The sequence below is a fragment of the Anser cygnoides genome, chromosome 10, assembly GCF_040182565.1.
Source record: "Anser cygnoides isolate HZ-2024a breed goose chromosome 10, Taihu_goose_T2T_genome, whole genome shotgun sequence".
NCBI classification, from domain to species: Eukaryota; Metazoa; Chordata; class Aves; order Anseriformes; family Anatidae; genus Anser; species Anser cygnoides.
Window position 1 is genome coordinate 17,249,757 of NC_089882.1, and position 11,797 is coordinate 17,261,553.

The window sequence follows — 11,797 nt, forward strand, 5'->3', positions numbered from 1 at the left end:
CAGATTCCCAACTTCCTTTCACAATCTCTAGTGACATCAAATCATCATCCCGTTTGTTCTTGACAGAGGGATGTCTGCTGAGAGACATCCACCACACCTCAAAACTTGGCCAGGGAACCGATCCTCTGACTGCCTAGGTCCAAGAGTTTTAAGAGCTCTAAAGATGGGCTCAAATTTAGGCCATCAAGCACAAGGTCCTTGTCAACTGGGAAAGGAAAATGTTTTTTCTTTCTAAGAAGGAGAGATTTGCTTGGAAGTCCCACATTTAAATTTGGCCAATGTTTCCAAGACCTGCATTACCACTTTTCCAAGACCTGCATTACCACTGTCATATCAGCCATGTTTTCTCTACTGCTTTTTGTGACCTGTGATAACATTTCCATCACTTCTTTCACGATGAGGTCTTACCAGCAGGGAATCCAGGGTACCTGAACATGCACTATAGCTTTGCTCTACATTTTTCTCTAGTCTCTCCTTCCAAATTACCAACCTTCGTCACAGTTCTCGCCATGTTTGTTTGGGTTTGAACAGATGTGGCAGGCTACTCCTTTGAAGCCTTCAAAGCAGTGGCAGTTGCCATTCCCTTCTATGCCATCGCTGCACTGGAAGGAAACAAAAAGAAAGCCAAAGTCATTGAAACTAAGCGATCCAAGGCAAAACCAAGGCTTTGATATCTATCAAAACCACTTTTGACAGCTGCAGTAAAAAATAGGACTTTGAAGAGCAGTGGTGGTAATACAAAATCCCCCCCCAACCCCCAGTCAATGCTGTCTGCAAAAGCTATGACGTGATTCACATTAGAGCTCAAGATGGAAAACACACTGATGAGTACACTCCATTTTCCTTGGATATTCTGTGGCCACCACTTTCCACTTTACCCTGGAGCACAAAGGCTGAATTATGCTTATCTAGAGCAACTGTTACCATAAAGAAAAAATGTCCTACCTTGTCATTAAAAAATAAATAAGCTAACTACACTCTCTAACCACCCTGACTCAAGTGCTCATTGTAACACAGTATGATCCTTCATACTTACATTTCCCCGGCCATAGCATGGATTGGAATATCCCCCTGGGCACGGTATGCAGTCTGGACCAAAGAATCCTTTGCAGCACCCAGGTTTCTGAAAGAAAAACAAAATCATTAAAGTACCAAGTGACTCAACATAAATTGCCTGGAGTTGTCCTGCTCTCACAATTCTGAAATCTATGTCCTCCTTCCTGTGGCCACGGACTACACTGAAATAGTCACTTAGACACCCATGCTTAGAATCATAGACTCATTTAGGTTGGAAAGGACCTTTAAGATGATGAAGTCCAAACATAAAATTGGACTTAAATTATTATTTTCCAACAATACCTGTCCTTCTGCTTGCACCTAATTCTTGTCAACATAAACCACTATTTTCTGTTCTTTCTGTGACTTAGGCAAATAAGGTCTATGCTTTCTCTGAGTTTTGAATTCATTAATAATATTGGCTCACTTGATCCTTCTTTATCCTTGCTGAGGACTTCTGTTTTTCTGGAGGGATGTATCAGTCCTGGATCACAGGCCTTGTCACAATTGACCAACAGAAGAACAATGACAGGACAGACATCCAGCTGGTATTTAACAAGACACTCACAAATAATTCTATATAGTTGGCACTGGGACAGCTCAGGAGCTGCAGACTCCTGATGTGAGGTCTGTAAACTGGGTAAGAACTACTTTTCCAAACCATCTGACAATGTTTCATAAACAAGATGCAATCACTTCACAGCTTATGGCACTTTCATTGTACTCTGCTTCCGTTGGGAGACGTGATAAAAACAGGGCACTCTCAGAAAACATGCCAGACTGAACACTACCCCATTCGTCTCTCGGCTTCCTCCAACTTGACTAGTCACAACTGTTGTGCTTTATTGTATTTATGTATCACGTTTGGGTTTAATTGAGCTGCTTTCTAACATTTGCAGCGGGTTGGTACTGTGTATTCTTCTCTATGTTAACCAAAGAGAGGTCAGGTAGCCAGCTCATCTGATGGGCCACCCTTTGCAAGGGGCAGCTTTTCTTTTGTTGCCATTTCAGTTGAAGGAGTCAGAGGTCTTCTCGATGAATCGGGAAGAGCAAAGCTGAGCTCCTTTCAAAGGAATGTGGTTTCCCGTCACACTCACCGTGACAGTTTGATTGCAGTACTTGGCACATCCCTTCTTCAGGACATTCAGGCCTTGTGGATCATGGATATAGACACATTCTTTTGGAAACAGTGTTGATTCCTGTAGAAACACAAGTCAGCTCTGTTTTGTTACTTCAGCGCAGTAACCCTCCCCTCCTCTCTTTCTGCTGCAGAGAGCAATTTATGCCTATCTCTGAGCTGAGGAAGTTCAAAAAGGAGCCAAGGTGAACAAGATACTGCTACAGCATGCCTATCATGAAAGAAGGCACGTGGCAGCTTCCTCTCACTCCCAGCAGTCTGCAAGCCTGAGCCAAGGTGCTGCCCTTTTGTTCTTATAATAGTATTTATGATAAGGGAGACAGTAGAAGAAGGGGGAGAGGTTGGGGAGAGAGGATAAAAGGAGGGAGATAGGGGAGAAGAGACAGGGGAGAAGTGGGAGAGAAATAGAGGGTAAGAAAGAGGGTAGGGGAAAAGAGAAAGGAAGGAGGGAGAGGAAAGGCAGGGGGAAGGAGAGTGGGGAAAAGGGGGAGTACAAGAGGGAATGAGAGAGGGAGGGAGGAAAGGAGAAAGAGGGAGAGGCAGGGACACAGCTAGGGGTGGAGGTGAGACAGAGAGTGGGAAGGGAAAGGACTGCAGATAATTTCTGGAACAACACCCAGTGACCTGTCATGTAGTTATACACAGGCAGAATTGGGCCCAAGATGATTCTGTCCGCACCTGCCTCAGTCAGACTAGAGGAAAACAATTGACTAGTGATTTTGCAGAGCTCCACTTCAGACATTCATGCTGAGACAGCATCAGCAAGTTCTTCTGAAATTCAGATCCCTCAGAAGACACCCAACAGTTAACAGTCATGAACACCTCTCCGGTTTTCCCAAACAATGTCTTGGGCCTGGCCTTCACACAGGGATTTCCTGGAAATTGCTGTACTGCTAAACCCAGCATGGGTTAACTCAAACACCAGCGTACTGCCTCCTCCTCCTTAATCCGCCTTCAGCTAGTTCTGCTCATTCTGAATCAACAGCGAGCGCAGGCCAAGAACAAATTGTTTCTCAGCCCTCTGCAGCGCATAGAGCTAGTTGCAATTCCCTGGCCATGACATAAGCAGCGGTGTTACTGGATGGTACGAGTGGGATTGGGTTTGATTCTAGCAGTTTGGAGGAGCTGGGAGACTCAGCGTGTAAGGAAGAAAGCCCTGCCTGAGGCAGAGTAGAGGTACTAAAAACCGCAAGTCTACAATTTTATTTAGCACAGACTGTCTCACAGCTATCTGCATTGACTCAGCAAACAGACTTCAAAATAAGAAATAGCACAGAGCAGTTACTGGGTGACAGTCTGGGACCACAGTGCATGGTTGATACGCATCCTCTAACAAGCCATGCTATTCCTCTCTACTGCTTGCCTTTCCTGTCCTGTATTTGTTTGAAAGTGTCTTGGGTTAGAAACTGTCACAGTGTGCTTGTGTGTCATCATGCAAAGAAGAAAATATGGAAATGATCACAAATAATCACCATTTCTCTGCTGCCAGGTGGGCAAACACTGCTGTTGAGAGCCTCACAATCCACACAAGAGCCCTGTTAAGAAAAGAAGAGCAGAAAACTTCATCTTCTCAAAAGAACCCCTAGCCCATGCCAAGAATGCTCCAGAGCTACTGTTTCCACTACATATCCAAAACATCACAGCATGTATCAGAAACATTTTTAGGAGGGAGTTCCACACTCTGAAATGGGGTAAGCTTCTCACTTCAATAAAGTGGATCCTTTGTCACGAGATGTTTGCACCTGACTTTAAGACAGGGTCTGCCTCCACCCTGTGAGTCTATCAGCCACTAGAGACAGCTATGCTGGAAAACACTTTGGGCATCCATGTGGCAGCCTCATTAAATCGATAAGTTATAACAGACCCTCTGGCCAGTTGATATTATTTGTGTTGCTCCAAATCAGGTGCCTTTTTCTTATTCAGAGCCTCATCCTCTTTTCCAGTAACCTACCAGTGATCAAAGTGGGGAACACACACCTAAAATAAGGTATACAAAATTCTTTATGTGAGAATATCATACAGCATTTACAGCTTCTGCTGCTGAATAACTGTTTCCCATCCATACTAACATGAAAACGATGCTGACAGTGATGGGAACAAAGCATTCTCAGCTGAGTTAGTAACTCTGGTGTGAAGAAGGGCATACACAGCCTTACGAAAAGGCAAACATCTTTCTGAAGCAAAGGTAGGATGGATGCAAGGAAAGAATAAAGACCCACAAGAAAACAGCTGATTGCCAGCAAAGCAGTGCAAAGTGCTAGCAGAAGCAACAACCACAGTGCTGATGCTGCCTAAGGTCATATTAGGGGATATCTCAGAGAGAACATATTTCCCAAATGTAATCTACACAGCTTGCCTTTTTTTCCTCCAGGTGATTGTAGGGTCTACAACAATGGCTAGCAAGAGAATGGGAAAAGGTGACTTACTGTCACAATTTTATGTTGTTCTTCATTGCATCTGTGAGGCAAAATGGGAATTATTGAAGGAGGGAGGAAGATGCCGTCCAAGGTATGAATAATACCATTTGATGCCACAATGTTTCTCATGTTTAAGGGGATCCCTGATTCATCCATCAGAATTCTTCCCTAAAGCAGAAACACAAATAATTTATCTGTATTTTATCCCATTAGACTGTATCAACAACATAAAGGCAATACAGGAAACAGATGGTATGCAACATCAAGTGCAACCACACAAATAGTCAAGCCTCTTAGTAGAGTCACAAGTTGGATAAGAAGCAAAAATAATTCAGTGACCCCATTTAAGTCTATTTTCTAAGCACAGGAGGAAGCAGAGATGGGCCGAAACCACGTTGTTCAGAACTATATCCAGACTTCCACTTAGCACAGGACGTTTGCCCAGCTGAGTTTTGATCCATACATACGTCTGCACCGATGTTGATGGTCAGTATCTGGTTGGCCATAGTAACAATGTGTGGCATCATTATCAGTTTGTCTACAGTCACCTGAAATAAACACACGAGGGGACAATGTCATGAAAAAGCAGGGACATTTCAGTACAGCTGACAGAGTCCTTTCATGACTCCCCCCACCTAAAAAACCTTCTAAAGGGGACTTTAACCTTAACATTTACATCTCATGAAATACTTTAAATGCACACAATAGCCCAGAGGGAAATCCAGGACTTTGTGTGAATCATTTGCAATGCTACAAACACAGTAGTGCCTGTGGCGGTGGCCTTCGTTTTCATTCCTTCTGCAAGAAACAGTCTAGAACAGCTGAAATTAAGTCTCATTAATAGTGTCTCTTATTGATACAGCCAATACATGGAATCTTCCAGGACATATTAATTAAACAAGTAATGCTGAGCAAGAAGCATAATAGATAATACATTTTGACCTACTAAATAAGCTTATTTCTAAAGGCAGAAGAAATGTAAACCACAGCTGCTGTATGAGAAATTTAAACATAAGGATTTGACAGGAGAGAAGTTCTGAGAACTAAGAAAATTTTTTTTTTGTGTTCAACAAGTTATTAAAGTAAGTAGTTTGGCTTGTTGCCATAGTGCTATTCATCAGTTGCAAGAAAAACTATGTTTTGCTGTTTTATCAACGTGCTGCTTATTTTCTCTGTTGGAGTTATGAAAATCATAAGGACTGACATTTTCTCCTTAATGAAGGACTGGAATAATATTGATATTTCTTAGCAAAAGACATGACATTGTACCATAATGCTTGAGTATTCACTTCCCCACAGGTTCTGTGCATAATTTTAAACATCTTTCTTGTTGATTTTATAAGGGAAAAAAATCTTGTTAATGTACTGTATTAATTTTATTTACCCTGCCACATAGGGTAAATAAATGTTGGTGCAAGAGTTGGCAGTACCCCACTGATGGAGCCCAAGAAGACAGGAGAAGGAGCAGGAGAGTTTTGACCAATTCTCCACCTGGCTATAACTTTTGTGTTGCTGCTTTCAGTGTTAGGGAAGCTATGGGTTGGAGGATTCATAATTAGGGTACACTCCTAATTAATAGTTCAGCAAATTAAAGTGATGCCAAGAAAGAATTTGCCTGCAGCAAACTCTGCAGGACAATGTTTTCTTTGTAAAGGCCATCTGACTAATGAGCACCATCACACCCAGAAAACTAAGAGCTTTGTGATGGAAGTCCCTTTTGGCAACAACTTTCACGGTAAATGTTTTGCCTCGTCACATCCTGAATCACATCTCTCCTCTCCTGGGCAGTCCAAGAAACAGCAGCTGAAGTCACTGATACTCCGACCTCTGTGCCAAACAACATAGTTGATTACATTCTGGCCTAAAGGACTCCAATTATCCAGAATTAGAACTGCCTGCCTTACCGCTGAAGTGTAGATATGATGTTTCACAAGTTCCTGAAGCTTATTTATGCCCTAAGGGGAAAAAAAAAAAAAAAAAAGAACACAATAATTGGATACCCCTTCACTGCTCAGAAGTAAGAAGAGGCAATCACTTTTTCTTTTAACAAATGACTGACTATGCCAATGTATTACAGCAGGGACTTCACTTGGAAAATAAATTACTTCATTTTCCCCACACAAAGCATGAGGAAAAAGCCAAAAAACAGACTTAAACAATATAGCTAAATGTATTTCTCATTGCAGGTTCCACCAGCATTCACTTCTTTCCCAAAGCCTTATGGAAAGAGAGATGTTTTAGCCAGTTCCAGAAAGAACATCTTTCAGCAATGATCAGATACATTGCACAAGCTATTCCAGCAAAGCCTAGTGCAACAGGCTGCACTATCTCAGGACCTCTTAAAGTATTACGAGCTCTCACCTCTGTGAAAAGGTAGATGAGCCTTCCATCTCTCAATTTATCCACACCATCATTGCTGGGTACAAATACAGTAAAGGGGCCGGGTCCATCAAGAATTGCAGGCAGGCCACAGTTCTGCAAAAACAATAAAAGATTTCACCATGCATCTAGCATGAGTTAATGAGGGGGGTCTATTAGAAAGGGAGAGGAAACTCCATGCAACCCACCAAAGGTGCAGCTACTGAAAAGCTTTTGTATTCAAGAGGCGAGGCTTGTAATATTACAGGGATATAATGCCATAAAAACAGGCTGGACAATGAAGCCACTGGTGTAAGTGCAGCTAATGTGAACAAGAGAGCACTGGAATACACAAGTACATACAGAGACTAAACCAATATCTTTTTGCCCCATGAGAAGAAAAAGAGAATCAAGCCTATAACCACAATTAAACAATGAATTTTGTAAACAACTAAGCCACAAAGCTGAAAACAAGCAGGTCAAGACTGTTGGGTGCAATGCTAGAGCAGATCCAGATGACTCTGGTGGAGGTAAAAGGAAAATCAGTCCCTAGTAAAAAAATTAACTAAATGAAGCCTGGGCAGAAGCCTTTAAGGGTTTATAACCTGAGGACTATTTTATTTAGATACCTATAGCAAAAAAACCCAACAGGTAGCTTAAGCCTAGCTTGGCATGGAAAGGCATGAAACATTCACTCTTGAAAAAGTGTTCAAGAACTAAAAATGCTTTGGAGAACAAACTGTGCCAAGGGAGATGGGTAGGGCAGGTGGGGAAGAAGGTGGGAAAGACATTTGTATGCTTGCTGCTTGTGCTGATCTTTCCATTACATTTGCTTATAAAATAAACAAAATAAGAATTGCCTCAGATAAAAGCATCCAGACAGACAAACAGCTGCATTTAAATATTATTCAAAATTCTCACAAAAAAGAGCAACAGGCTGTGCAAAAGCAGCAATGCTAACCTTCTGGGGCAGACACAAGCATGCTTACCTCCAGTATAGTTTCAAATCGACTGAAGATCTCATTTGAAGCAAGGATCTCCCCAATGGTTTTCTGCAAGAAGATACAAAGAGGAAAAATACAATGGCTGGGGTTGAAGCAAAGTCTGAGCACAAACTGGCATGCCTTTGATCAGTCAATGTTTGGGGATTGCATGCTCCAGGTCTTTGAAAGCCATCAGCCCCAAAGGACTCAAACCCTTTATTTTGGCCAGTTGACCTAGCAAGGAGGGAGCCTACAGTAGCTTAGGCGCAAGCCTGTTCTCATGTACGACAAACAAGAATTTTTTAGGTTACCATGCACTTAAGCACCCTTCTGTTTTCCTACTCCCATCTTCAGGTTAATCTTGCAGCCATGCAGAACTTGGCTGGTAAACAGTGGAGCTGCTCTATCATCTCAAGTCTCTCTCTGCCTTTGAGGACAAAAGTTCACTCTGCCACCTGCAAATGAGCTCCAATGCTGAAAAAATACAACCCATATGCAGACATCTGAAAACATGTTGGAAGTAGAAGTTTTCCTTTTTGCCATGCTTCCCACGAGGACAAAGGTAACAAGAGAAATGTCCCCGCAGCCACCACAGTTTCTGAAGGCACTCATCTGACCTTTATTTGCAGGAATGTGCTTGCTTTTTTTTTTTTTTTTCCCTCTAAATTGCTTCCTGCAGAACATGCAGAGACACAGAACATTACTTCCAAGGGTATAAAGGGATTTGCTGCCAAAAATAGCTCATGTGATCACTAGCTTTCAGTGTAAAGCCAACACCACAAGGGAAGGAAATGGCTGAAGAAGTCCAGAGAAAGGCAAACTCTGCAGGGAGCACTCTTACTGTCCTGCCATTGCAGAGCAAGCTGCCTCTCTGCCTCACCGGCATAAGGCTGGCTAAGGTCTTGGTGGAGTCTTCACTGCAGTTGGGCCATGTTGGTTCCTACCCAGATCACATCCTGATCCAACACAGCTCCAATATGGATCAAAACAGCTGTACTTTTGTGCCATGCACCCCAACACCATCATCCCTCCTGTACCCTCTTCCAGGTATACCCACTCACCTCCTACTCTTCTGGGACTGTGGATAAAGATCCCTGAGTGTGGTACAAAATTAAAATTTGCAGTTTTCTTACAGATTTTTTTTCTACTGGCACATTTTGAACATGCACACCAGCAGTGCTGTGACAGCCACTGTTGTGCTGAGTATCAAAAGTTTACAGGAAATGGTATAGGAAAGACTGCTGAATCAGCCTCGTGGCCAGAGGAGCTGCAAGCCCTTCCCTGCAGGTACTGACGCACGCAAACACAGAGCTCAGCCCAGCTTCTGCTCTGGGTCTCAGACACTCCTTTCTGGAAAACATCCTCATGCAAGTCGTAAGACTGAGAGCATCTTAAGTGACATTAGTGATGGGCACATTCAAATCCACATAGACACCCAGAACTTGTACAATTGACACACCATTCTCTACCACAATATTCCAGCTACTTTTTAAACAAAGTACAATCCAACCGTAAGATTACACAATATGACTGTTTTTATAGATTAATTACAATGGTGCAAAGTAAGTGCAGACTACTATCAAAACCTAACTAAAGCAAAGAGCTGGTGTCATTCTATGTGTAATTTTTTTGCAAGGAAGTAGTAGGTAACAGGGTCTGCTTTCTGCATATGGAAACATTATAAAAGTTTTCATGCATACAATGCAGTAGCTATAGCAAAAACTTTTCCCAGTTAACAGGAAAAAGTGTTTAGCAGAGGCAGAGACTGAAGCAAGAACTCTTAAATCTCTGCCCAGTGTCTTAAATACATGACAAGTTCAAATTGCAAAGGTCCATAGTGATTATTTGTCCTCATTTTATATACTTTTAATGCAAAGATAATCTTTTTAATATAATTTTAAAATGCAGTAGAGACAGATGAAAGCAAGTCTTAGTTTCAATTTTATATGAAAAAAGCTTTTTCAATAAAGCAAATATTAATTTCAATTTTATACGAAAAATGTTTTTTCAATATTTATCTTATTCTTCTTCTGTAAGATACAACTGAAAAAGAGCTCATTTTCTGTGAAGGGAGTGATCTTAGTCATGAAATTAGAATTCTCTACTTATCCAAACACTGTAAAAGCATCACTGCAAGGTCTGTATCTGACTTGTGCAGAGCTATTAGCTACTTTTAAAGGCATGCTTATCAGGAGCTGAAAACAGAACAAATAGCTTTTTTCCTTTTTAAAAAAGCCTCGCTGTTTTAAGAAGCATAATCATGGAAAAAGATTTTTTAAAAGTATTTATTCTACTGTCTCATAAAACAGAAGAAATAAGAATGCCTGCATACCTGTGGGTTTCCAAGGTTGTCAGTGCTGGTTTTTTTCCTTAGAGTGTTAACAATATGCATAATGCCATTGGCTGCTGGTAGGTTTGACCGCAAAACACTGTACAGTTCTCCCACCGCATCTTGATATTGAAATGATTTGGTGTATGCCTGGATAATAACACAAGGTTATTTTAATGTATATCCATGGTATCACAATAGATCTATAAACCCTTGTTTCCTTCAGTGCTCTCCATCTATGGGTCAGCAAGGTGAATGCACAACCGGGTCTACTCTGGAAAAAGTAAATTTAAGGGGTGGTCTCACTGTGGAATAAACATCTCACTTCTAAATGAATTTGGACAATATTTCCATCCTGGGGTACTTTTACGTCTTACTACAGCTTAAAGACCTAGTCTGGGACAGTCAGCTCTAGGTTTAAGTTTGCCTGAATGTGAACAATGCTTGATCCCAGCGTGGATCACAGAAGGCTGCACTGACTGTTAAGCTGCTGCATCAATCTGTCAAGCACTACGAGAAAGACACGCTGCTTCCTGGGCACCAGAATACAGAATTTGGAGACAATCTGGAAACTTCAGCTTTGACTGCAGATTTCGTTAGCTCCTAATGCAACTAGGACTCATCACAGCAAAGCCTAAATAGTCAGGCTCACTGAATTATAAGGCATGCATCTGGTCCTTCCATACTGAATACAGCCATGCACTGAAGCGGGGTGTATGGAGGTGTACCAAGTGTAACTTATAAACTAAGCATCAAGGTATTGGTGTTGCAGCCATAATCCAAGTGCAGGCAAGCGCAGCTTCTCTGTGCTTTTCGTTTACCATGCGCATTTTTTTTAACTGCTCCTCCCTGCCCTGAACTTCAGCTCACATCACTGAGGAGTCTGGCTGAAACAAAGGAAGGGGAGGGCAGGCGTGCCAGATCAAAAGACTCCTGAGTAAACAAACAGGAAATAAATTTTACAAGAGCATCGATAAACCCAGTTCATAATCCCTGGCTCCAAATAGTGCTTTTTCCATTTGATGCATGTAGGGTGCATGTAGTATGACCTAGACCTCCAGGCCAAGGCTGGATCCGCAGAGAGGAAACATACAGCTCTCCCTGGGCCAGCTGTGAGAATGCAAGCAGGAAAAGTGCAGGATGGAGAGAGAACAGTGGATGCTGGAAAACGTGTGTCAACTGAAAGAGTGAAAAGGGAAAAACAGCCTTCCATATCATAAAATAATGATGAAAAACTCTTTGCTAGGATAAGAAAAATAAAATAGATAGAAGGGAAAAGGGCAAATGGAAGAGAAAATATTCAGCACGTAGCTGTGTCTGAGAACGTGACCTCCAAGGAGAAGCATTCAGTCTAAAGAGAGACTTTGCTGCCTCTTCCACATCAGCCGCAAGGATACTGCAGTTGCTAAGTGTGCACGGAAAAGGTATCTTCTCCGGCATACACATGCAGAAGGAAAGACTATTACCAAGCTTAGGAGTAAGATTCTGCCTAATTGGTTGTCTACAGGGCAAGAGA

At 42.0% G+C, this 11,797-nt stretch overlaps 1 protein-coding gene across 4 annotated transcripts in view; it reads right to left on the bottom strand.

Annotated features, from left to right (window-relative positions):
* The window catches only part of STAB1 (stabilin 1), a 58,826-nt gene that overhangs the window by 29,545 nt on the left and 17,484 nt on the right, over window positions 1–11,797 (bottom strand). For all 4 annotated transcript variants that reach the window (XM_067002841.1, XM_067002843.1, XM_067002842.1 and 1 more), the window contains 10 exons: window positions 10,285–10,431; window positions 7,959–8,021; window positions 6,973–7,086; window positions 6,516–6,566; window positions 5,079–5,159; window positions 4,621–4,779; window positions 3,667–3,729; window positions 2,154–2,255; window positions 1,037–1,123; window positions 491–602 (listed from right to left, as the gene is read on the bottom strand). In XM_067002841.1, coding sequence (XP_066858942.1) covers window positions 491–602; window positions 1,037–1,123; window positions 2,154–2,255; window positions 3,667–3,729; window positions 4,621–4,779; window positions 5,079–5,159; window positions 6,516–6,566; window positions 6,973–7,086; window positions 7,959–8,021; window positions 10,285–10,431 — 979 coding nt within the window. The remainder of the gene's footprint in view (window positions 1–490; window positions 603–1,036; window positions 1,124–2,153; window positions 2,256–3,666; window positions 3,730–4,620; window positions 4,780–5,078; window positions 5,160–6,515; window positions 6,567–6,972; window positions 7,087–7,958; window positions 8,022–10,284; window positions 10,432–11,797) is intronic.